The sequence below is a fragment of the Hyperoodon ampullatus genome, assembly GCF_949752795.1.
Source record: "Hyperoodon ampullatus genome assembly, chromosome: 10".
NCBI lineage: Eukaryota > Metazoa > Chordata > Mammalia > Artiodactyla > Ziphiidae > Hyperoodon > Hyperoodon ampullatus.
The window spans coordinates 56137625-56164022 of record NC_136923.1 but is presented as its reverse complement, the minus strand read 5'-3'; the positions used below and the strand labels follow the sequence as shown (position 1 = coordinate 56164022).

The 26398-nt window shown below is 39.8% G+C and overlaps 1 protein-coding gene across 6 annotated transcripts in view; it reads left to right on the top strand.

Annotated features, from left to right (window-relative positions):
* Positions 1 to 1853: 1853 nt before the first annotated feature.
* Positions 1854 to 26398, top strand: part of RBMS3 (RNA binding motif single stranded interacting protein 3) — a gene marked incomplete at both ends in the record, with an annotated part of 717356 nt that continues 692811 nt past the window's right edge. For all 6 annotated transcript variants that reach the window (XM_079713423.1, XM_079713428.1, XM_079713424.1 and 3 more), the window contains one exon: positions 1854 to 1928. In XM_079713423.1, the coding sequence (XP_079569549.1) occupies positions 1854 to 1928 (75 nt within the window). The remainder of the gene's footprint in view (positions 1929 to 26398) is intronic.

The following is a 26398-nucleotide window of genomic DNA, read 5'->3' as shown; positions in this document are numbered from 1 at the left end:
TCAAACATAAAACTATGTGCCCACCATCCTGATTTGTCTCCAAGGAACCTACCTGCACTCACAGGGCTCCCAGAAACCAGAGCCCTGCGGGAAGCCCATTGCCCCGGGGGTGGTAGGGCTTGTACATGGGACCACATTCTCTGGTCTTCTTGCCTAGGAAGCTGGATTTGTGCCAGGAACCTTTTATCTGAAAAGGTGACTCAGGGCTGGGGAGAATACAGCCGACTTGACAAAGTCGAGAGGAGTTCAGTGCTGGTCTGCCCACGCTCTGGGCATGCGTGAGCCCTCAGCAAAACACAGCTGGCACGTCTAATTTTAGCCTCGCCTGCCTTGAAAAGGGACCCTTTAAGGAAATATATTTCCTCTGAAACAATCTGTATTATAATGTAGCAGCTGATAGACACGTCAGAATACTACTTATTATTGGTGGAGAAACACCCTGCCAAGTGATTATGATTTTTGTTCTTTGTGTTTGTGTATGATGATGTCAGGAAAGTGATTAAAGCCTCCATGAATCATAAAGAGATAGACAGTGAGAGAAACAGTGATTTTATTTATCAAGACGATCATACACCGAAGGGGACACCTCTTTTGATTTTTACAAAATGGATGTAATGATCAGATTGATTATTTCTGCTATGATAAGTTGCTAATTGTGATCTGATGATGCCTGGCTTGTTACGAGCAGTCCTGGAGTAGACTACAACATTTCTTCAATACTTACCATCCTCCACGTTCTCCGAGAAGTAAAAGGTTAGTTTCTAAAGCAGGTCTTGGATTCCTTCGGCTTTAGTGCGTTCACAGGTTTTGAAAGCATCCGGGACACACTTTTTCCATTTTCACCAGCAAGCTTAGCCCGTCTGCCTTGATTTTTTCCTTTCTCTCCCTTCCTCCCTTCGTCCTCCTGTCCCTCCCGGGGTCTGCTGTGTTTTGTTTCGCAGTGTGGCTTACCTTGGAACTTGGCAAGCAAAGCAAAGAAGGCAGCTCTTGTGCGGGGTTGATGGAGGGAAGGATAAGGAATCATCCGCCGCCCACATTTGAGTTCCCCGGGATCAGCGGCAGCGGCAGCAGCTTTGCTGCAAAAACCGCTTTGCTATTCGAGATAGCCAGTAGAGGGAATCGGAACTTTGCTTGCAGCAGGGGTTGAAGCAGCCTTTTTTTTTTTTTTTTTCTTGGAGGAAAGACTGCAGCCTTCTGGACTGCGTACGCTGCTCCCTGGAGGGGCTCTCCGGGTCCCACCCACTGGCTGGAAGGAGGGGACGTGAATGAAAGGACAGGACAAGCACCGAACACCATGTCACTCTGGGAGGGACACAGCAGCAACTGAGCTGTGAGAGGTTTTTTTTTTTTTTTTTTTTTTTAGTTTTTCTTTTCCCCTTTCTTTTTCTTTCTCCCCCCCTTTTTCTTTTTCTTTTTTCTTTTTCTTTCTATTTTTTTTTTCGTTTTCTTTAAGGTGGGGAAAGAGACACACAGGAGACAGGAAGCTGATCTGCAAGATTTCCGAGTTGTGCTAAAAGGACTTTGATTTTTTTTTTTTTTTCCTTTACAAACGCTGGCAATTGACATCACTACAGACAGCCGGGTAGAGAACAAACTGCCTCATCCCAAGTGGACCCCAGGCGAGAGCTGGGGAGGCTGTGTGGGGTTTTTCCTACAGATCCCCCACCTCCCTCTTTTTTTGGTGTGTTTCTTTTTAAAATTCTTGCTGTGTTGGAACTAGTGAGTGGTGGAAGACTCTCCGAAGCCTCATCAGTCATCGGGACTGTCAGGAATAGTGGTTCCAGAGGAAGCTCGGCCTGGGGCACATACCCTGTCATCCAGTTCCCTGCCTCGGAGACAGAGATTCCAGCTACATGGGCAAACGCCTGGATCAGCCACAAATGTACCCCCAGTACACTTACTACTATCCTCACTATCTCCAAACCAAGGTATGGCTCGCTCCACAGTCTGGCAGCAGTGGGGTGTCCTTCGGCACTTGGGATGGGAAACAGACAGGCATGTGAATTATTATTTACCGCCTCCCTCCCCTTACCCCATCACCTCTTCCTGCTTCTTTGAAATTAGTAACATAGCAATGGAGTTAATGAAGCAGAGAAGGATATAGGAAGAAAGCAAGCCTGGAACTGGTGCTTTCTCTTTAAGAAGAGATAATAGTTTTACTTGAGTTCCTTTGTTGTTATTTGGCTGCCTAGGTGTTCCTGATATCCGTCAAGTCCTTGGCAGATGGGCAGGGTTGTTAAAAAGGAGATCATAACAGTGATGATCAGGCACAAGAATACAATTTCAGGGGCTTTTCTGGTGAGCTGTTCTTTGTTTGTGGCTCTAAAAGGTTTTTTTCCCACTGGATAGGACACGCCGGGGTGGGGGCGACTCAAACTTTTAACCGCTGAGCGTAGAATGAAAGACGGGTGTGGGAAGGGACACGGTATCTAATTCAAGTCTCTTAGAGTTTGTCTGGGTGCATTTTTGGGTTTTTTTATGGCCTTATTTTATACTGAGGATGGTCAGGATGCTAGAGAGTGAATTTAGGAGCTTTACAATAGATGTTCTTTACTTTTAGAAGCTAGATGTTGGCTGCCATCAGGAGGCCTGGGGCTTGAAAAAGGATGAACTATACTGATGATAATTGGACATGAATTGGTTAAATACTTTAGGCTTTATGTGTGTGCTCAGATGATCATGAGGGGGCCAGTGGCAAGACCACGTCACTGAACAGTGGGTCATGCCAATCATGAACTTTATCCTGCAGTTCAGACATGGAAGACTCTCAGGTGTGAAATCACTGCTCCAATTTGTCAATTACATCGGACTTAATTTCGGGGGAAAAATGTTGGTTGTTCCCCCTTGAATGCATGGATTGTATTCCTTTATGGATGATATTATTTTATATTGCATTAGCCAGACTCTACCGTGTTCTTGGTAAATACGCCGGGAGTGAACAAGGCATGCCTGAGTGATCTGTGCTGTCACCAGGACTGGGTGCTGTGATTTGGGTTTGGTAATTCAAGCCGTAGTTAGCTCTCATTTATTCTCTCTCACCAAACAATGCTGATTTGTAAACCAGATCAGGCAGCAGACTTTCAGTATTATATTAAAGATTGTTCTTTTTTTCCCTTCCTTTCTCAGTCGCTTTACAATTTGCCCTGCCCCTCCAAGGTCGACTCACACTGCTTTTTGCCTTTGTGAGCATTTAGTTTGGGCTGCTGCTGAAATAAATAGACCAGCCCGCCTGCTCCAGTGGCTAGAGTTTTAACTCTTTGGGGGATTGGGAAGAGAACGCTGCCTGCCTTCCTCAAAGAAATGGCAAAGCAAGGACAAGTTAAAAGGGGAAATTTATAGTCATTTCTCATCCCCCAAAGAAACAGAAACAACAAACAAAGGTTGCATGAAAAATATCACACATTCCATCCCCTTTAGTCATTTGGCTAAATTTTTCCAAATGTTTCAAAATTCGTGCTTTCTTTTTGGTTCTTGTTTTCTCCGATGAAGTCTATTCAGAAAAGAAACTTTAGATCAAAATGAATGGAATAATTGCTTTTTGGTTTGAGATTTCTTTTAACCTATTGCTAGCGGGAAATAATGTCGGGCACATTATATTAAAGACAGGACCAGCTACACTGGTGGGAAGTTTGTGTGTGTGTGTGTGTGTGTGTGTGTGTGTGTTGTTTGGGGTAAAGAGGAAACATGGGGTGTTGAGGGAAAAGAGAGCTAGAAAAATAGAGAGGGAATTTAAAAATAAATCTGTTTTGGGGTCCTATGTAGTTTAGTGTTGTGTAGACAGGCAGCATCTGGATCTTGTTACTTTCAAGCTAGTCAAAGCCATCAACTTCTGGAACATTTTTAAAGAAGTTAGATCCATTAGGTGACCTCAGCTGATATTTGGGTAATCAGATCAGGGTGGTAGAGAGTATAAGATCAGCTACTTTGGCTATCATGGTAGTTCATATTGATTATTACGTTGTAAAATTTCGACAGTGCTGTGAAGTTGTCAAATATCATTACAGTGGCTCTGAAATGACAGACATTAATGACATTCCTGGAAGCTGAAGATATGAAAATGTGCCCTGTTTGGGAACTTAGGCACTCAGGGAATGGGAGGAAGGGTCAATGTGCAATATTTTAAAATACGGGAACTTTCTGACAGCATTCGCACTGTATAATAAAGTCCCATCACACCCTAGCATAGCATGAAAACAACCGGGTTGTTTCGGTAGCACTTTTTGCTCCTTTTACACTTATAGCTCAAAATATAACCTATAGTAATTTTGAAGGAAATGCATGCTGCTTAGATTTATTTGCTAAGCCTAGGTGGAATTCCATAAAATCCACTGTCCTTCCAGCCTTGGCTTGTAGTTTTAATCCAATTTTAAAATCATTGCTTTTTAAAATGATGCTGATATGTAAAGAACATTTATGGTTGATAAAAATAGAATTCTGTGGTTGACAACAAAAATCATATTCTGGTGATACCCCATGCCTTAAACTGTTCTCTAAATTCAGGTGTTTTTAACTCACCCACAAAAGCTATTTGCTGACATTAGTTTTGGTTGGAAAATCTTCATGGGATGTTTATTATTGTATTCATTCAGAAAATGCCAAAATACTGAGCCTTCTCTTTCTACCTAAATATGTGTGTTAAATGCAGCTGCTAGTTTCTTATGATAAAACAAAATGAAAACGGATTTTGAAATAAATGCAAATGTCTTCCATTTCCTCAAATGCAATTTAAGTTTTAGAAAAACTTGTGACACTTTCCTGCTTTCTCTGCTCCCCTTACTACCCATCATATTAGAACCAATCTCTTCACTTTGTTGTTAAAAAGAAAAAAAATAGAAACAAGATATTTATGCTTTTGTTTCTTTGAATAAATTTCCAGATGCTTAAAATGTTATATTAGAAAAATGTATGGGTAAGTCAAATAAAAGGAAAACCCATGGCTGACTTGTAGCTGTTGTACCTTGTAGTAATGTGGGTATATAACATGCTTACTCTCCCAGACCTCACATTAAAAGTTGTCACTTGTCAATTTTCCTTTTTACCAATTTTGTTTTCCTAGCCAAAGAAGCAATTTCTAAAAAGAACATTACTTTTATTTAGAAGTAATGAAGAAATTTTGGTGACATGTCATAATATTTCAATAAGAGACATAACTGGGTTTTTAAAAAAGTTTCATCAAAACGAATTTGCTGTTGGAAAAGCCACCCATAATAATCAGCAAGTTTTGGAGAAAGGAGACCAAAAAATAGTTTCTTAGCTTAATGATAATATATGTAATGATGTTTGCTTAAGTTGTAACATAATATTTCTCAAGAATTTTGTTACAGCCAGTCCAAATAACCAACCTGTTGCTATTGCATTATGAGACCCAGGGTGAATTTCAATCTGAATTTGAGGTACTTTGGGGGGGTCTTCTTGGAAAAACAAATGAGTTGAACTGGGAAAGCTAAAGAGTAAAACATGGTCACAGCCTGGTGAGTTGATATTTTGCAGTTGAGAAATAGATATTTCTCTCATATGTGATATTTAGAAAACTTTAGTCATCTTCATGAAACTTTAAAACTCACCCAAGCACACACAGCAAGTTTGTCTTTTCTTCCTTTCCACGCCCTTGCCAGATCCCTCTATTTCTCCCAGTTCAGTGCAGTTTCTAATCACTCTGCTTTTTCATCAGTCTGCTGCCTGCCCTTCTTTGGCCATCTGCTTCCCCAGAAAACCTTGAAGAAAGGGGTTCAGACCATGGAACCCTGACCAGGTCTCCCTGGCTGGTGGTACTCAAATTCTGTTCAGAGCCTGGTGTGAAGTTGGGGTCAGGTGGAGGAATAATTCATCACCAGCACACTGATTTCAGGCTGAATTTCCAGCCATCTGCAGCTGGACAGCCGCCCGGCCCTGAAAGTCTAGCTGGACCCCAGTTGTGCCATGAAAAGAGCAGACACTTGAAAACACAAGGCCAGGGCGGCCTGCAAAGGAAGAGAGAGCCTCCCGTGGGGCCAAGGATATTCTTAAAGATGTCAATGTACAGGTCCTACAAAAGCAAAACAAAACAACCCTTCACACATTCCTCACACATGAAAATGTAGAAAATCTTGCAGAGGGAGGGAATGAGTTTAGAATTTCCTTAGTACTTCCTGCCTCAGATTTGCATTGATAAGTCAGAGTTGGTAACTTGCCAGTTACCAACCAGTTTTGTATGTTTCAGCCTTGAAAACTCCCAGGTACTGTTTTCCTTTGAAAGACTGAAACATATAAAACTAGTTTTCTAAAAATCTTCCAGCAAGAGAATTTTTAGGAATAACTCCACATATTTCTTTTACTGCAGGGGGGTTATATGATAGCATGAAATGATGATCGATCTTATCTCCTGTTAGAATGTATTCTATTTTAATTGGTTTTAAATGAGAGAAACAGAAACAACAGGCTACCTTGCCTTTTCAATTTGTTTTTTTTTTTTCATTACTTCTCCAAATCTTTGTTTGCATTGGGATTTTCTTTCTCTAATGTCATCACTGTTTTCACAACACTAAGTTTGGTGCCTACTAAAAGGAGTAGAAATGTAAAAAGTTCATGGTTTGTTTTTTTTTTTTCCGGAATAATTCCAAACTTAAGGGAAACACCATGTATATTTCTTTGAACAGTACCTTTCCAATACATTTTCCTTTCACTTTCTCTCAATTTGGAAAAAGAAAAACAGAATTATAACTCAAACCTATTTCCATGAAGTACTAAAATGTATTCGAGGGTTGGAGGTAGGGGCCACGTGAAGGAAGAGGCCAAAGAGAAGGAAGGATGCACATCATTCCAGGTCTTTCTGGCTCCAGGAATTCTGGAAAGCTTCGTTTTTGCACTAATATGATTTACACAATCCTTTTTGACATTATCAGTCTTTTTGTCAGAGAGAAGTCTCAGTCACAATGATGCCCATGCCAAATTCTAAGAAAACCAGGGTTTTCCTTTAAAAGAAAATCTTTGGAGTGTTGGACTTCTTATTCAGAGTAAATGGTTGATGTTTATCCAAAATTGACTTCAAGTACTACATTAAAATTGTGTTTTGTAACAGCCTCATAAGCCACAGCTGTATGTGATTAAATAGTGTAATATCAAAAGCATGTGAGAAGAGACATTTTTATGCTATAGCTGTTCGCAGCAAGAGTACAGATGGGGCTGAGGGGAGCCCAAGAGCAGAAATGTGTGTGGTGATACGTGTGTTGTTGAGGATATGTTATGATACGTTGTGTTGAGGGTACGTGTTGCTATTTTTGGCAGTAGTGGGAAAAATGCTGAACTATTTTGGATGTGATTAAAAATATGCTCTTTGAAAATGGAAACCAACATAAAATACCAATTTTTATTTTAAATATGGAATGCCATTTCATTGCAAAACACATAGTTACTGAATGGATCTGAAAGAAATACAGATGGAAAGATGAAAGTTATTCCCGTGAAGCACACATTCAAAAAGCAAAAGTGAAGTTTTTCCTTTCTGTTTTGAAATTTTAAATGGTTTTCTTCTCTGTTTCTTTGCTACTTTAATCTATGGAACTATTGTAAGAAAACCTTCAGGCCATTTATCCCTAAACAAAAGAGTGATACATAGTAAGGATCAGTGACATAGAGCAAAATAGGTGGCAGTGTGATTCTTTTTTAAGATGTTTGAGAATATGATATTCAGTTTGGTATGAATATTAATATTTTGTTGCTGCTGTTAAAAATTACATAGTCACACAAGGAGACAACTTTTGTTTCTATTTCTTTAGCAGGGATGTTATAGTAAAGAGGCTTTAACTACAATGTTTTTGAAAGACTGTTCATGAAAACTATAATCTCTCATCTTCTAGAGATTATCAATCTATAGGATTACTAATACTAAAGATTTATTACTAAGTGATCATTTTCAGGGCCTTGAAAAAGCCTATAGAATTGGCTATTTATTTTCAGATTTCAAACATTCAAAAGCAATTTTCAAAAGGCAAGAAGAGGTGTGGACCGAGGTAAGTTGGATTCTGTTTGTTTTGGTTTTTAATTTTTCTTCTTCAAGTTGATATTGGCAGGGAATTTGTCCACATAACTTTATTTTTCCATGTAGATTTATTGGTCAGGAAATATATACCATGTAGAATCAGATATCTGAATGAAGTTTTGCTGCTCAGAACATCAACCTCTAATATACATCCAATTTCTAGAGGATGGAGAGTAAATTATAAGGCATTCATTCTGCTTTTCTTTGGGAGAATTCTCTGATTTGTGTGTCAGTAAGTTAGTTTCTAGGACAAGTTCCCTAAGATCCCTTCCAGTCTTAGCATTTGTAACTCTCGCTTTGAGATGGATGAGGCTGCTTTGATATATTAGGGATATTTGGGAGATGACCTTGGATTTGTGCCACTGATGAGTTTTTGTTCGGGTCCTCAGCACTTTCTACAGAGCAGATCAAGTGCTGCTTTGACGACTCTGGAGGCTTGACACATGAAACTGTCTGCATCCTTCACCACATCTAAATCCAGGGCACCCAGAGAAACACCCCCATCACCCAGGAGTGGGTAGAGGGCAGCTCCCAGGGGTGAGGCCAAGTGACAGGCACTCTTTAATCATCATTGCTGGCTTTGTCGTGGTTCAAGTTTTCTTCCTTGAGTGGGTAAAATTAGGCCTTATGCAAAGACTTGCTCTCTCCAGGTGGCATAAGAGCTGAATAGTGATGCATGTGTTTGGCTAAACCAGTTGATCTCATTAGGATCCTGACAGCCCTAGTTTCATGAATGAATCTAAGAGCTCGTGTACATGTGGAAATAACAATTGATAGATGAAATGCTATTCTGACTGGAGTTTGCAAAACCTTCAAATCCATGAATTTCTGTATAGTAACCTTTAAAGCGCAGGGGAAAAAATACTCTAGTAACCAGAGTGCACAGTATTGTAGGAGAAAAATAATATCTTCTCCAGGACACATAAACAAAAACATTCTCTTTTCCTCTCTTTCTCGCTAGGTACTCTTCTTGGTCCCCCTCAAAGCCCCTGTTACCTGAATTAATGAAAGTAAATGGAACCCTGAATTTTGTTTTTATGAATGACTAACAAATACCAAAAATAAACTAGACTACATACACAGTCAAGGCAACCCTGATAATATCCTTTCCTGTTGTGTGGAAAGTAAGGCATAATAGAAGTAAAATAAATCTCATGATATTCTAAATATTGGTAGTAAGTGTTTTGGGGAACTGATTTTTAACTTGTTCTAGAATTAGTTTTCCTATCATTATACCGTAGGGTTAAGAAATTGGCATGTATTGCCAGATGCAGGTGACCTTCTGTTTATCTCATTCTTAACTGGTGGTTTTCAAGCTGAATATGGATCATATATAGAATTTAATGAGAATTTTGGAGAAGTCTTCCTATTTTTATCTAGGAGCTGCTATTTATCTTAGTCATATTTCTGATTGATGACAATTTAGTGAAAAGGAAAATGGGAAACAGAATGCTATCTGGTTTTCTGGAACTGTTTAAGATTTCTTAAAAGGTTTTCTTATGTATACAAGTCATATTTGAGGCTATTACTGATGACTGTAAACTCTTAGGTTGCCCCTTTTAAAACTTATTCACACAGATTGGATGGTGGCATCCTGAATATAACTTAGAACTAAGGTAACTTAAAATTCAAGCAAATATACATTTTTCTCTCTTTCTTTATTTTTTCATTTTTTAAGCAAATATACGTTTAAAGTCCCAAATAGTTTTTAAAGATCTTTCTTTCTTTCTTTCTTTTCTTTCTTTTGTTTCTTTCTTTCGCTATGCCAGGTCTTAGCTGTGGCATGCAGCATCTTTGAGTTGCAGCATGCAGGATCTTTAGTTGTGGCATGCGGGATCTACTTCCCTGACTAGGGATTGAACCCGGGCCCCCTGCATTGGGAGCACACAGTCTTAGCCACTGGACCACCAGGGAAGTCCCCCAAATAGTTTTGAGTAGATGAAGTATTTGAAGAAGTGTGTACAAAGCTTGGAAGAACATTTTAGACTGTTTTCAGGGATATCATACAAGAGAACCATATGACATACCCATGAGGTTGAATTTCTTCTTGAGAGATGAGAGAAGCAGTTTTTTTTTAGCTTGATGCTAGTCTCTTGAAGGGTTGTGACAGCTCCTGTGTTAGCCTTGGTCTTGGCTTTCGGCCCCTCGGTCTCTTGTCCATTGCCAGGCATACCAGTCGAGACTGTGCTTCCAGAAGTAAGGATGTTGTGTTGTAATCTAGGTAGGCAGGGAAATCTGAAAAGAATAAAGTTCTGATGTTCTTTCCTCAATTTATTCCAAAAAGTTAACCATTGACTTTATACTTTATTATTCATCTGTTAGGACAACTAGACTTATGTTAGCAACAGGGAATTTTCCCTTTCTGGCTTGTTCTTGTGTTTAACTTTGTTGATAAGCTGGAAAAGGATGAGGAAAAAGTACAAGGGAATAGGTCAGTGAACAGGGAAGAATTCTGATCTTTTAAACTTTTTTATTGAAGTATAGTTGATTTACAAGGTTGTGTTAATTTCACCTGTACAGCAAAGTGATTCAGTTATACATATATATATTCTTTTTCACATTCTTTTCCATTATGGTTTGTTACAGGACACTGAATATAGTTCACTGTGTTATACAATAGGACCTTGTTGTTTATCCATGAACAGGGAAGAATTTTTCTCCAAATTTAGTGATGTCCTTTAACAATAGGAGAAGTAAAGCGTCACTCTAAAACCTCCATAGTTTCTGAACACTTTAGGAGCCTCCCACTTCTCAACAAATATATTAAACATATTAAAGTGTACTCATATTCCACATCAAATTATATTTTTTGCAATAAAATATGGGAAGAGTTTTTATTATTTTGCCACTAAAACTCTCTGAGTATGAGTAAATTCATTTATGTGTGCTTGTGAATTTATGTGCACTTACCATCTTGCATATGTAGGTGTTCCTGCAAATGAAAAAAATCTAATCTACAGATCTTCTTGAGGTACAAAGAAAGATTATTTCGGTCTCTACTAAATAGAACAATGAATAAAGTTGGCAATGTATTATGCTTTGTAGAAACAAATGTTTGCTAATTTTGGTTTCACAGTTTTCTTTTTTGTTTGGAGGCAATACATTTTTCTCATCTTGTCAGTGCTTTTGTGGGTCCCTAAAGTGGTCGGAGAGCCTGAAAAGCTGGCCATATCTCTACCTACTGTGACATTTTGGCATTCAAGATATCTCTGTGGGCCTCCCTGGTGGCGCAGTGGTTGAGAGTCCGCCTGCCGATGCAGGGGACACGGGTTCGTGCCCGGGTCTGGGAGGATCCCACATGCCGCGGAGAGGCTGGGCCCATGAGCCATGGCCGCTGGGCCTGCGCGTCCGGAGCCTGTGCTCCGCAGTGGGAGAGGCCACAACAGTGAGAGGCCCGCGTACCGTAAAAAAAAAAAAAAAAAAAATCTCTGTATTTTAGTAATCCCAAATTTCCAGGGTGGGACATGTGTTAGAACAGCACAGTGTATTGGAAAATGTCATTAACATTCTTTGGCTAAAATATGTCACAAGCAGATACATTGGATTGACCTTTGGTGGTGAGAGCAATTGAGAGTTCCAGATCTGGGTGCCAGGGTCACAGAATTTTTTCATTGTGCAATTGGTAGAATTGTTTACCAATTGGAAAGAAAAAGAGCTTGACTGTAACAGGTGTTTCCCTGGGCTCTCAGCTTAGGGTCCAAGCAGGAGGCAAGTTCCTGGCACAGTAGTTATTTTATGGCATAATCTTTCTAAATTCTTCTGTTTCTAAATAGGGTCATGGGTTTTTTACATGTGTTAAAATGGCCACCTCCTCCTGTTCCCCAAGTCCACGATTATTCACCTTGGATGACTTCTCTTGGTTTCCAGAGGTCCCTGTCAACACTGCAACATCTGTGTGCCTCTGAAAGCAGACATGTCTGCACATATGCACACCCCAGTCAGACCCACCATGACTCTCACAAGTGGGTGAGCACCCTGAAGATACTGCTTCTCTAGCCCTAAGCCAAGCACGATGCTTCCTTCATTTTTATTATGATTTTTATTATTTTCAGTAATATAAGAAAACAAGGATGCCAGGTCCAGAGCAGGGCCTTCTCTCCCCACCTCAGTCAAGAAGGACTTTTCTCTGTCTCTCTCGACCCCTGCATATGCTCACACCCGAAAACTCCCTCCCCTCCCACAATCTTGAAGGGAGAATTCTCATAATCACCCAATGTTTTGATTCTCCTCCTAATTACTCAGTTTTCCTTCCCCGCCCTCTAGCCAGATCTCACCAAATTTCATCAGCAGATTCAATGAATAAGCTTTGATTTCTCTTTCACAAACATAAAACACACACACACACACACATTTCTGGAAACTTTAAGAATTGTTTCGATGGTTCTGATTTTCTCTGAGGCTAAATGACCACTGAGAAATATGGAGGGGCAAAGTGGTCTTAAGGAGACATATACTCATTCTTTTCAGGTCTAATAAGTGATTTGCTGCTAGCTGATGGCAAAAAGGGACGAGTCTCACCAAAATACAGATGACTAATAACTTTTACTTTCTTTCAAAAATGTAGTATCTTCCCATGATCTGAGATATATTGATAATGTATTATGCAAATTAGATATATATTCTTTTTCCTCCATTATTCTTGATAGAATTTTTTAGAAATCTTATTGATAGATTGACTCTAATTTTTCCCCAATTTCATTGTTTATTGTTTATATTGTGGAAATTCTAATGATCCTCAAAGCTTGTAATGATGAGGCTGTCAATAGCATGGTAGAAAAAAATGGCAGTTCCATGATTTTAATTTTACAAGTGATTTAGGAGAAGCACCAAGAAAGATAAAACAAAGAAAAGAAGAAAGAGAAAATAAGAGGCTAATGTTATCAAGTTCTAATTTATTTTTGAAAATGTCTGGAATTTGACTATTTTCCTTTCCAAAGGCAAAGGATAAGAGCTGTTTGCAAAGGAAGTGATAGTTTAGGAATCAAAGAACCATCTTCGGGAAAAACTTTGATGTGAATATAGAACTTGATTTGGAGGAGTCATATAGTTGAGACTTTTGGTGTCTTGTGAAAAAGTGAAAAAATCAGTGCTTCTGAGGACAGCTTAGTGCTTTGTTCTAGGACAGCTTAGTGCTTTGTTCTGCTTCCACATATCAATGCACTTGATAACTTCCAGCACCTGCTTTTCTTGTTCTGGTTTACCCATCACTCGTTCCTACCAATGACCTGGATAAAAGCCTTATTGTTTTTGACTGGAAACAAGGGTGTTTTATAGAAGGATATTGAAATAAAAGTTTTACACATATTTGAAATTTCTATGTATAAAATGTTCATATAAAATTTTTATCTGCTCAAAAATATAATCATGAGTGAAGCTCTGCTGTTCTATGTAGAAAGGATCTGGCTTTGAGTGAGGTAATCCAATAGAATAAGTTATAAAACCAGCAAAGCTGTATTGGCATAAGAATTGTACAATGCTAACCAGATGGCAGTGATGTTTGAGGGCCACTGATGTGCCCAGGGATCCACAGAGCAGTTGAATTGAAGATATGAATGCAATCGTGCTTAAGTGCCCTGGCTCTCAGCACATTCATATGTTAGAGGGTGGATCCTGGTGAAAGAGTGTCTAGATTTCAACATGGTCATTGCAGTTTAGGTCAATAGAGGTCCAAGAAAAGTTAGCTATTATTGTTATTATTATTCATGGTCTGTCTTTTCTGCCAAGTTCATTTTACTGACTTCTCCATCCTTATTCCATTTAGGATGTCTGTCTGCAGTGACCTCACATTTACACTGCATCCTCTCCATCTCTCTGCCTTTCCCAGATTGTCCTTCCTGAGAAACTAACTCTTTTCTTTCTGTTTCACAACTTCCACTCCCCTTCCCCTTTCCCTCTCACCCCTTTTCTCCTATCCTCAACTTGTCTGCTATGGATTTGCCTTCTTTGCCTCCCTGCCTTTAGCTCCTAAACTTCTTCCTACTTTTTGTTCTCTTTGCTCTCAGTTTCCTCTTATCTTTTTAGTTATTGCTTTTTATTTTTTCCCATTTCTTTCCAAGGTAGAGTGGATTGGATTTTGACTTTCTTTTCTTGCTTGGTTGTAAATTTATTTTTGGCTTTCAAATATACCTTTACTTATCAGGATCAGATTTGTTTCAGAGTTAGTCTGTGAACCCCCTGAAGACTAGGACCACGGGGTCTTCATCTTTGAATGCCCCACAGGATCCAGTAGAGTGCCTAGTGCAGGCTGAGTGCATAACAGAAGGTTTTTAGCGTGTATTAATCCGTGTTGTTCAGTGTGTCTCATGCAGCCCTCTGTTGCTGAAGGCAGTGATTTTTAAAACCAGAGTTGCTGAACGTTCCCTTCACCTCTGTGATGCTTTTTGTCAAAAGGCATTTTGTATAGCAGAAATAAGTCTTACTAAATTCTTTTACATATACCAACTGATATATCACTCCCTACCCCACCTTTCTCCCCTGAAACATGTGGGCCACTAGGACCCCAGGATTGTTGGTTAGAGTTAGGTTATGTACGCAGCTAATGGGACACACTGTGATAGCAGGTGAGCTAAGTCAGAAACTGCAATAGGAAAAGAAGAGAGAGAAGGGAAGAGAAGAGAAGAGAAGGGAAGAGAAAAGAGAAGAGGAGAGAAGAGAAAAACTGACACAGTGTTGCTTCCCAAGATGCTGGCAAGAACATCAGAATGCATGCCAACTTGGAAGGACAGAAGTGGATTTCAGAGACAGCCAGTATTTGGAAATTGGGGATGAGAACAAGCAAGGAGGTCAGGACTAAATGGCAGTGGTGGTGGTTTGAGGGGACTGGAGAGGCCATTCTTGAGCAGTTGCCAAGACTGTCAGCTTGTATATGCAGCTTCCTTCCTTGGGTTGGCGGAGAGTTGGACATATCAGGAGGTGAACTCAGAAGACGCAGCTAGGAGATGGATTGAGTGCTAGGCCCATCTTTTTGTCTATTTTTCTTATTTGAGACAGAGGATCTTGAGTATAATAGTCATATATTATCTCCCTATGCCATGTAAATATCCACAGCAATATGGATTTTTTAACTCAAGATTTTGAAAAGACAACTTCAAAGATCAAATAAGACTGACAATGCCTATTTTGGGAAAAGAAAGCTCTAGTTTCCCTATACAATTAACTAAGCAGGTATAAAGATACGTCCAAAGTAGCGATAGATGATATAAGATGGGATTCTGATGTCAACTTCAAAGGCTTCCTCACTAAGGAATGTATGGAAACAATAGCCCAGTTGTGGCTGCAAACTGTGTTTTTGGTTTGGATGCCTCTTGATTTTTCCAAGTTGTGTTGAATCTCTTATGTTTGTTTTGCAGTTTTGTATTTTTTTTTCTCTACCATGTTCTTTTTTTGCATCAAGGCTCTTATTACCATCTGTAGAAAATATAGTCTCTATATATGTAATTCCTCAACATTTAGTAAATTTTTCTATCGCGAAGTAATCCAGACTAATCGTATCTAGTGAAACAACTCAAGATATATATTGAAAATATTAATAATCTTCTGCACACCACACTGGTCTGTGAAGAACTCTCAGAAATAACATATGTTAATAAAAAAATCATATGTGCCCTTCTATAACATTCTTTATGCTCATACAAACATACAATCAGATCTATGGTATCTGAGATCAAACTGAGCAGGTTATTTTACTCCTTTTTTCAATGGAATACATACTTTGTGCATTCTCCCCAGTTCACGAGACATGTCCTTTATATTAATTGTCAGGGTAATTGTTTCTAGTGTGTTTGCATCACATTTTATGCAAGTGTTGCCCATCGATGGGCACGGATTTTTTTTGCCACCATTTTGCCATTATGAATAATTTTACAATAAATGTATAAGGTACTCATTTCAGTACTGAAAATTGAATCATTTATCTTCTAAGCAGGTTTGCTTCCTTTCAAACACTGAAAAATGCCTTGACGAGTTCCTTATTACACAAGGATTGACATCAGTGCTTGGGTTCTTTTTTTTTTTTTCATTAAGCAATACCCACCATCATTTCCTCATTTCTTGGCATTGCTCTATCCTTGATCATTTTTTTTAACATCTTTATTGGAGTATAATTGCTTTACAATGGTGTGTTAGTTTCTGCTTTATATCAAAGTGACTCAGCTATACATATACATATATCCCCATATCCCCTCCATCATGCGTCTCCCTCCCACACTCCCTATCCCACCCCTCTAGGTGGTCACAAAGCACCGAGCTGATCTCCCTGTGCTATGCAGCTGCTTCCCACTAGCTATCTGTTTTACATTTGGTAGTGTATATAAGTCCATGCCACTCTCTCACTTCGTCCCAGCTTACCCTTCCCACTCCCTGTGTCCTCAAGCCCATTCTCTACATCTGCATCTTTATTCCTGTCCTGCCCCTAGGTTCTTCAGAACCTTTTTTTTTTAGGTTCCATATATATGTGTTAAGTGCTTGGATTCTTAACCTGAAGATTCTGTGTCCTGTGGGACTGACCTGCCCCTTTGTGTTGGAGTGATAAGGGTTATTAAAGTCTGTTCCTTTTGGTGAGATGATGAACTTCTGGACTGAGGTTTGAGCTGAAAGGGAACCTCTCACATTTGGCAGAAGAAGAAATGTCTCTTTTTTTGTGTGTGTGACACCCTCATGGGGATCCCAGCCATGCTTGGGGTGAGCAGGGCCAAACATTTCTTTGCTTCTTGTCCATCCCATGGGGCCGCACTTGTGTTCCACGTTGATCTGCTTTGTCTGCCACTCATATTCCAAGTTGAAAGAGCAATAGCAGGCGAGGACAGCTTCAAGCAGCCCAAATCTTCCGGAGTGGTTGGAATCTAGCTGAGACCTTTTTGTCCTAGAGCAAATATTCGTGTCCCAAGAGTTTGGACATCAGGATTTTCCTTTTTATGTTATTATCTTGGGAATACTGCAAAATTATATTTCGTGATAGCCCTCATCTGGTGCACTTGTTTGGTGCTCCTTGACCATAGGAGGAATATCCTGGTATATTAACTGAGCTGGAAAAGTGACTCTGGAAAATCTAATGTACCTCAGTGAAATCTGATTTTGTTTCTTTTTTCCCCCTGTACTTGTCCTGTTTCTCACTTCCAACATAAATTTTAATTAAAGTTAAAACATGGCAATGAAAAGAAGAGAGCAAAAGATGCAGAAGATGCTATGCTGGACTGGTATAGAAATATTTACCAACTGAAATCCATCTAGAAGATAGTAGGTCATAAAGCCTCAACTGTTTGCTCTTCCTATAAAAAAAAGTAAATCGAGGACATGTATTTCTAATAACACTTAATTCTATTTAATGTATTTATATTTCATAGCCTTTTAAAGTTTAATGATCAAGTTCCACATGCTTCTTTGGAAACTCAGGGAGTATCCTAAACATAGACCTGCAAGGATGACTTTTTTCTCTTATTTTGTGTATGAGATGAGAAGGAGAGCTTAGTTCAACACAGGAAGGCCAATTTAGCATTTTCTCTTTTTACAACTAGAATACCGACCTTTTTTTTTTTTTTTTTTTTTGAGGTACGCGGGCCTCTCACCGCCGTGGCCTCTCCCGTTGCGGAGCACAGGCCCCGGATGCGCAGGCCCAGCGGCCATGGCTCACGGTCCCAGCTGCTCCGCGGCATGTGGGTCTTCCCGGACCGGGGCACGAACCCATGTCCCCCGCATCGGCGGGCGGACTCCCAACCACTGCACGCCACCAGGGAAGCCCCCGATCATTTTTTAACCCATGCTTAAAAAGCAACAGTATACCATACTTCATATATATTTAATGCAAGTTGAAACATTTTAACCAAGTCTGGAAAAGGAATTTAATAATCAGAAATGAAAACAGCGCTTTGGTTAGGTGAAAGGATTCTGAGAGAGAGGTCTGGGAGGCCAAATTTTTTGATTCTAGAACTTGCTTTAATACCATATCCCCAGGGTTTCCTGACCTTTTTATATTTCAGTTTCCTGCCACTTCTTCCAATCATAAGAATATTTAGTTATTTGGTAAGAATGTCCTAATGATCAATATTAGACTAGTAGTAATGTGTTTCAGGGTTCTGTAAAGAATGCCAATATATTAACATATTATGAAAATGATAAAATATAAATAAGAACCGTTAACTCCAAGAGATTGTTATAAGTGATAACGGTAAGAAGAGGGGGACTAAGAGGCCTAAAATTGACTTGATACATGAATATAATGGACCACAAATCCTTACGAGAGCTCAGATCAATGCCCTTCACTGAAACATTTCTTTGCACTTCCATTATGTTTCTCCGGCCTCCATTTCTGCCATCAGTTGGATTGAAATCATGTAGAGAGATTTGCTTTCAGTATTTCTCATACTTCTTCCATGATTTTTTTAATTGTGGTTTTGTTTTGGAAAGCAATGCAGGTCTGTTTCAGTGCTTCATAGAAAACTCACCCTGCAGTCTGAGATGAATCTATTGAGAAATTGTCTGGTTTTTACATTGCTATATTTCACAATACTTTCACTTTTCTCATTTAAGTTCCCAGGATGCTTTTTGTCCCCAAAAGTAACTAAATTAGAGGAGGGAGGGGTGTCATTTTCTTGTAGCCAGCTTATAGAGTGTCAGCCCTTGCTTCCCTAGAGCTATAGCTCGTGTTTAAAAATGCTTTGAGTGAGGCCAGCACTGGCTCTGGGTGTGGTATTGGGTTTTAACTAGATAATTTTCCAGACTTGTTCATTGGGGAATGAAGGAATTGAAGGTTTTTAGTTTCTCCAGCTTACACTGGGCTTTCAAATATTCTCAAACTTGCTCACATGTAACATCACTGAACTTAATTGTAATTACTTGTTAATCTTCACCCAACTGTAACGGCTTCCCTCACCTACACCTTCATGCTCAAAACCCAAGGGCCATCTCAAAGGTCTTCCAGCTGGGTGACCCTCAGTCCTTGCCCAGCATCTGGTAGGTGCTTGATAAGTGTCAACTGATGACATAGAAGTTGTTACATATCCTGAACTCTAGTAACACTTATTGATAACACTTATGCTTTCTGGGCACTTAACCAGTTTTTCTTCCCTGTGTTTTTTTCCGAATAATTCATCCCCCAGAGGAAAGAATCCTTGTGCTCCTCTTCCTTGTCTCGCTCTCAGACCCTACAACAATGACCTGCATGTAGGCCGTGCTCTCACTCTCTAAACATCCTTTAATTGATTGTAGAATCTTCTGGAAAGTTGAATGAAACTACTCCATATTTATCTGTGCTTCTGCTATAGTTTTCTTTATTCCTTTTTAATTTCAAAATAATACCGCACTTTCAATTCCAAAGATACATAACACTAGGAAGGAAGTATAAAGGTGAAATTCTCCTCAAGGTGTTTGGCTTTTTTTTTTCTGTAAAGTATTTGCTTTATTCTTGCTCATTCTCATGCTTACTCTCAAGTCAATATTGACTTAGCAAAAAAAAGGTGTCTGTGTACACCTGCTGTCTCCCACACCCTCGTGTATGTTTGGCTTGAAGATGCTTTGGAAAAGGAGGAAATAAGATTTTTCAGTGTTTGTGCACTGTTGAATTATAATATCTTATAGTCCAGTGCTGTGCCAATTTATTTCATATCCTATAGTTATTAAGAAGTGATTTGGAACGTGGAATTTCTGAATGTGAAATCCAAGGTGTCAATCAATGCACGTTCATAGAGCTCTTCCTTAGGCTGGCCCTGTATAGGGGGTTTTGAGACAGTCTGGGACCTGGGACCCTTTACAGCAGTGCTTGCACATGGACAAAGGTCTTCTTAAGCAACAGGATACAAAGAAACTGTACGTGATTAAAAATAATTGCATGCGTGTGCTGTTGGGGCAAATTATAAACAAGGTACAAAACGGCCACAGATCAACTGCCATTTGTGAGTTGCTGGGAGCCAAAGCAGGGTCCTGTACATGATCCCTGCACCACCGGAGCGGTGGGCAGACCATCTAAGCCACACCTGCTGCCCCACCCACCAATCTGCCCCATTGTTACCCCACTTAAGGACCCAAGCAGGGGAGTGGGCGTGGGCACCTGACTCTTGCTTCTGCTGTCTTGAGCCTTGGCCCAAGTCCCCATAAAGCTTTGCCTGCAATTCTCTGGTGGCCTCTCATCAGTTTCTATTGATTAGAGAGTCTAAGGACTGGGGCTGGTAACAGTCTGTTCAAGACAGAAGGAGGTTATACTATGATTCTTGCTCTTCAGACGACCATTTATTTGAGGAAACAGAGGTGACACATGGAACAAAAGGGAGTAATTGAGTAATTAGATGCTAAATTGTGTGACATTGACTTAAAGAGAAGGGACAAGGGCTGTTTGGGCAAGAAGAGCCATGAAGGGAGAAGAGAGTTTAGGGTGAGTCTGGAAGAGAACAAAGGAATTGGACATTTGGCATATTGGTGAAGTCAGGGAAGGATGGGTGGGCACTCCTGCTAGAATTAGAGCCGGAACATAACATAGGCATGAGGTACAACTGGGGGGATAACAAACAGTGAGGAATCAGACTTTGCCGGAACAGAGAATGGGTGGCAGAGGGAATTGGTTGGGTTCCCAGAACACAGCAATGACTGAAAGTCCTTCGAGGTCAGGAAAGAAAAACGTGAACTATTGTTTAATCTTTGTAGAGGGAGTAGATTTATACGATTCATTCCAGAGGCATAAACTATAAATGAAAAGAATGATAGACTTAAAATTCTTTATTTTTAATGCAATTCCCACATTATGACTACAGGCATATTTATGCACCTTCATCTAGCACAACCCTACCATAATTTAAAGTAAAAAGCAAGTAAACAGTCTTATAAAGAAGGTTTGCAGTATAATATTACTAAGGTTGAATACTCTGGGTATAAAACAGGCTCCTAGTATTCAGTAGGACAAAAAGAAAATGAAAACACTCCAATAATAAAAGGGAGAAAAATTCACAAATGAAAACAATAGAAATAGCTAACAAGCACTCAAAAGTATGTCACTAATAATCAAAGAAATGGTGACTAAAATAACAGTGAGATATTATTTTCACCGGCTAGATTTTTTAGAAGTTAAACATTTCTTAACAGCCAGAGTACATTGAATTATAGGGAGGCAGTGGCTCCCAACACACTGTTCATACTCAGGGGAATATTAACACATAGGTACCTTTTGGATCTCAGTTTGAAAGAATGTATCAAAAGCTTTCAGAATGTACATGCCTTGTTATACAGCAAGTTCAATTCTAGAAATACCTGCTAAGGGATAAAAGTATGGGTGTATAAAGGTGCTTATTGCGGAACTGTATTTAATAGAGAAGATTGTAAGCAATCTAAATGTCCATATATATGGTGTAGCTTAAATAAATGCTGTTATATCTTTACAAAAAAACACTTATGCAGCCATGAAATCTATGCATATGGATATATTGACTAGGGAAAATGACATATTGTTAGGTTTTAAAAATAAGGTATAAGACAGTGCTATTATATGATTCCAAACCTATTTTTAAAATCCTGTATGTCTGTGTGTGCATGTTTATGCTTGTCCTGTGTTCACCTGTTCCTAAAAAAACATAGGAATGATTTTGTCTGGGTTTTTGGATGACATATTTTTTAAGGCTTTTGAGTATGAGTTGATGATCACTCAAACAATTAACACTGGAAATTAAGTTGTTTCCAAAAAACAATGATGACAAGTTAAGAGGGAGCCACCCAGTTAGTAGAGGGAAGCGCTTACAAATTGTTTCACTGGGAGGGAAGAAACATTCATAAAAGGAGTATTTTGGATTGATTACTAGTATGTTGCAAGATGTAGTGGCGCAAAAGGGTAACATTTAGGATATCAAGCTAAACCGGGGTGAGCATAGACAGGAAAGCAAGAAATATCAGGGACTGGAAAAAGGGCAGGTGTGGTGGGTGACACGGAGGCTGGAGAAAGGGGCTGAGAGTGACCTGAAAATAGACTATGATCCAGTTTGAAATGTAACTTCAGGGTGACAGTGGGACTCCCAGATGAAGATGTGCTGTAGGCAAGGAGGAAGAGCTGAGCATGAAGTGAGTCCAATGGCAAACACAGATTTAGGTGTCACCTACACGGAGGTGACATTTGATGTGGTACGTGTGAGTGAGATAACCAGAAGTGAGGACAAAGCTGAGATTGTAGAACTAAACAGAGTTCAGGCTCCTTCCTCCCTACCTGTGCCCCACACGTACTTCTGGGTTAAGGTCATCTTCCGTATGGCAAAGCTCTTGCAAAGGTTAAGAAGAGAATTCGTTACTGGCAAGAGTATTGAAGTGATAAACCTCAGAGAGTTTAGAAAACGGGGCTGGCAGAAACTCAACCTATCTTAAAGTCTGAAATCGTCTTTGCCAGGTTTTAATTTTATCTTTACATGCAGTTGTCCTTGGCCATTCACTTCCTGTTTTGTTGCAGTGATTCTTTTGTGTGGACCTATTTTTGAAAAGTTTTATTTAGAGAGCATGAGATAGTTGGCGATGTTTCATTTGTTTGCGGCCTTGCTTAAATGATTAGTTTTTATTTATTTGTTTATTTTATTTGTTTGACTGACCAACTGATTATTTTGTGGGATTTCTTTCTCAAGTTGTACTTTAGGGTACTGGTTCTCAAACTTTAGCATACATAAATAATCCCCTGGTGGATCTTCCTTCCTCCCTCTCTTCCTCCCTCCCTCCCTCCCTTCCTTCCGTCCTTCCTTCTCAATAGGTTTGGGGTAGGGCCTAAGAAATATTTCTCATGATCTCCTAAGTGAAGCTGATGCTGCTAGCCTGCAGACCACACATTGAATAACACTGTTCTAGGAAACATGATTTTGAAGCCCACTTTCATTTTCACTTACCGTCCTTTCACAAAGAACCAACCAACTACAACACCAAATAGTCTGTTGAAATGTATTGACGGTGGCACTTCCTGATTATTATAATGTACTCTGTAGCCATTTATCCAGATTTAAACTTGCCTGTAATTTAAGTAATTAAAATTATTTTTGTGGTTTACCTCTCCTGACCCTGGTACCTTCATACATTCATGATACGATTGGAAAGAGACTTCAAGGGAAACACAGTGAGTTATCCCCAGGATCTTGGCAAAAAGAAAGACTAGTTTGCCTTCTGATAGTTAAAATTAACTGACTTTGCCAGTACATATGGAAAAGCAATATTTATGCAAGAATGTATGAAAATCTAGTTTAATCAGTGAGTTATTAAAGCTATCTAGAGAAAAAACTATGTTACAGAAAAGACTGACAGTTGAACACATGTGTGGTGCCCTGTCCAAGGGGAAGGAACTTTGTATCCTGAAATCCAAGCATTCTTGCCAATACAGAAGGGGTCTCTGCTATGTGACTCAACCTGGTCTGGGGAAAAACATCACTTTTGCCTGTTTATTTCTCTGTTGTTTTTTTTAAATGTATTTATTTTTATTATTTATTTTATTTTTGGCTGCGTTAGGTCTTTGTTGCTGCACACGGGCTTTCTCTAGTTGCGGCAAGTGGAGGCTACTCTTTGTTGTGGTGCGCAGGCTTCTCATTGTTGTGGCTTCTGTTGTTGTGGAGCATGGGCTTAGTTGCTCCGTGGCATTATTTCTCTGTTTTTAAACTGCATTTTATTAGCAAGCTTCCCATGTTATTATTTCTGCAAAATGTGAATATGCTGATCATAATATGTGTGTTATCTATGATAAATTGGCCTTCTGGTTTATACATTAGTCTCATGTGAGTTGAGTTAGGTTGCGTCTGTCCCCAGGATTCTGCTCATCTCAGTGTGTGCTGAAAAAGTCCAGGTCCTAAATCTGCAAGGCTGGGGAACAACCATGATCCACCATAAATTCACCAAGACAGCAAAATGCTGGGTCCTATGAACAGCCAACAGCCAGGCCTAAATGGACACTCCTCTGCTTTTCTGAGCACTTTACCTGCAGTGCATTTGTTCATTCACTAGGAAACAGAACTAGAGAATTTTATAAAACTGAAAGGAACTTTGAAGTCATTAGGGCTAGCCCTTTCATTGTAAAGTTGAGACTATAACCTTCCACTGGAGTCCGATTATCTCTTGAACCTGGCAGTTGACAGGATCCAAAGGCTAGGTTCACTGTCAAAATATTCCACTGCCTGTGGGGTGTTTCTCCTTTGTGGTGTCTTAGTCTGAAGTGTGGTGCTTGGCATCGGGTTCTGGTGCTAAAGTCAGAGTGAGAATTGATCAAACCTTAACCTCGAGGCCCCTTCCTTAATTTAATTTAAGAAGCACATATTTGCATTAGAAAACCTGTCTGTTTTGCTTACCTTTGAAAGTGAACTTCACTTTCACTGAATTTCTCTTTCTAACCTTTGTAGCGCAGGATGACACTTCTTTATAAAAACCTCAAAGAATAAATCCTGGTGATGTGACTATATTCTTAAAAACGTGCCAGAGGGAAAATATACATCAGAGTTCCAAATAAGGCTGAATGGATTGTGGGCCTATTGTACTAGGTCCATACATTTAAAATTATACTTTCAAATATGCATTAGTTGATAGAGGGGAATAGAGTAATTTTTTTTCTTTTCATAGAGAACTCCATATATGTTTGCTTTTATGTTCTGTCATAATGGGAACAAGTGATCATAAACACTTGATTCTAATCATTTACTATCATTTTGGGGTTTCAGTTTTTTTCCTCTCTGTAATTGGAATCAAGGATTAGGAATAATGTTTGCAACTTGCCCAGTATGTGGTTCTTTGTATGTATTTGAGCAATGGTAGTTATTCTTAAGGAATATTTTAAATCTAACTGGTATTTAGAATGGGTGGTAAGACTCCAAACAAAGGCACTGAGAGAATGTCTGGACTCACCACCCTTTAGTGCTTTCTCTGCCTTCTTCAGCTTCTTACAGTTGGATCCACTGAGGTCATTACCCTGCAGACAAAGCCTGACCCAATCTTGGCTCATGTAAGAGGGCTATCATAGCTCTCACCTCACCACTTGGAGGATCCTGGGAATAAGTTGCCCACCCAAGTATGGGATGTGGTAACCTGACCACAGTACTTCCAATGCCTGGCACTTTTGCATGAGACCACCTCTGGGTAGCATGCAGAGCCATGCTTCTCCCTCACCCCCACCTCACTAACTATTCAGTTATTCTATGGGACCTTCCTGTCCTGATGGTGCACCATGTGGTTTCATGGGGAGGTTCTGGATCCCCAGCAAGATTCAGATCCATCCTCTTCCTCCTTATGGAAATCTAATCTTTTGCTGCATCCCAGGGACCTGAACCCTCCCTTACATCACTTCCCAAATTCCCAGATATGGCTCTTTACTGACTTGACTGCCTTCCTGGTTTCCCCACTATCCTAATAAACATCCACAGTGACTGCTTCTGGAAACATCCTCTGAGTTTTCCCTTTAGAAACCACCCTTATGACCAACCGCCCACCTGGCCCCTGCCCGCCTCTATGAACTCATCGCCTACCCCTCTCTCCCTCACCCTTTCCTATTCCAGCCACAATGGCCTTCTTTCTGTTATTCCAACACACCGAGACCTTGGCAAGAGCTGTTCCCTTTGCCTCAATTCCTCCCTTACTGTGCCCAATCTGAACAGGAATGGTTTCTTCTTGCTGGTCAGATCCTAGCTTAAACCACCTAGTATAAAAGCATCCCCCAGTCAAGTTTCATTGCTTCACCATATTTTCATTCCCTGCAACACACAGAGCTCTTACCGTTACTGGATATTTTTCTTCTTTTTTTTCTTCTTTGTTTACTATCTGCCTTCCCTATTAAAATGTAACCTCTGCAAGAACAGAGATCTAGTCTCTCTTGTCCTCTGCTGTATCCCCAGAGCCCAGAACAAGGGTTGGCACATAGTACGTGCTCAATAAACATTCGCTAAGTGAGTAACCGGCTGCCGGTCAGGTTTCTTTCTGTATCTGGCTCTGTTTTCCCAGTGCCTGTGCTAGATTATAGGCCAAGATCATGCTTCCTTTGTCTGATAACAATAATGAACCTACGTACCTCAGATACATTGGCCAGTTTCACCATCCCATCCTTCTCAGCTAGAAAGATACAGATAATTGATAGCGGTGCCTGCCACCTCCTTGGGACCCTCCTAGTTTTCCAGGAGGCTCCACCAGCTGACCAGAGCATGAAATCAAAGCAGCATGTCCTCTTTGATTCTTCAAGTTGTTTCTGAATTTCCATTCTACCAGAATTGGATTGATGGTACCTACAGTGGATTATCCACATTCCTTTTAACTAAACTGGCTTTTCAGAGGAAATTGTTTAGGGAAAGTTTGCTCTTCTTTTTAAAAACACCTGAAGGTACTTAGCAAAAGATAAAATGCAGAGATGCAGAGTTTGGGTCCCATTAGAACTCAGTGGTCAGAGTGGTCCAAAGGAAGCAAGAACCTCAACAG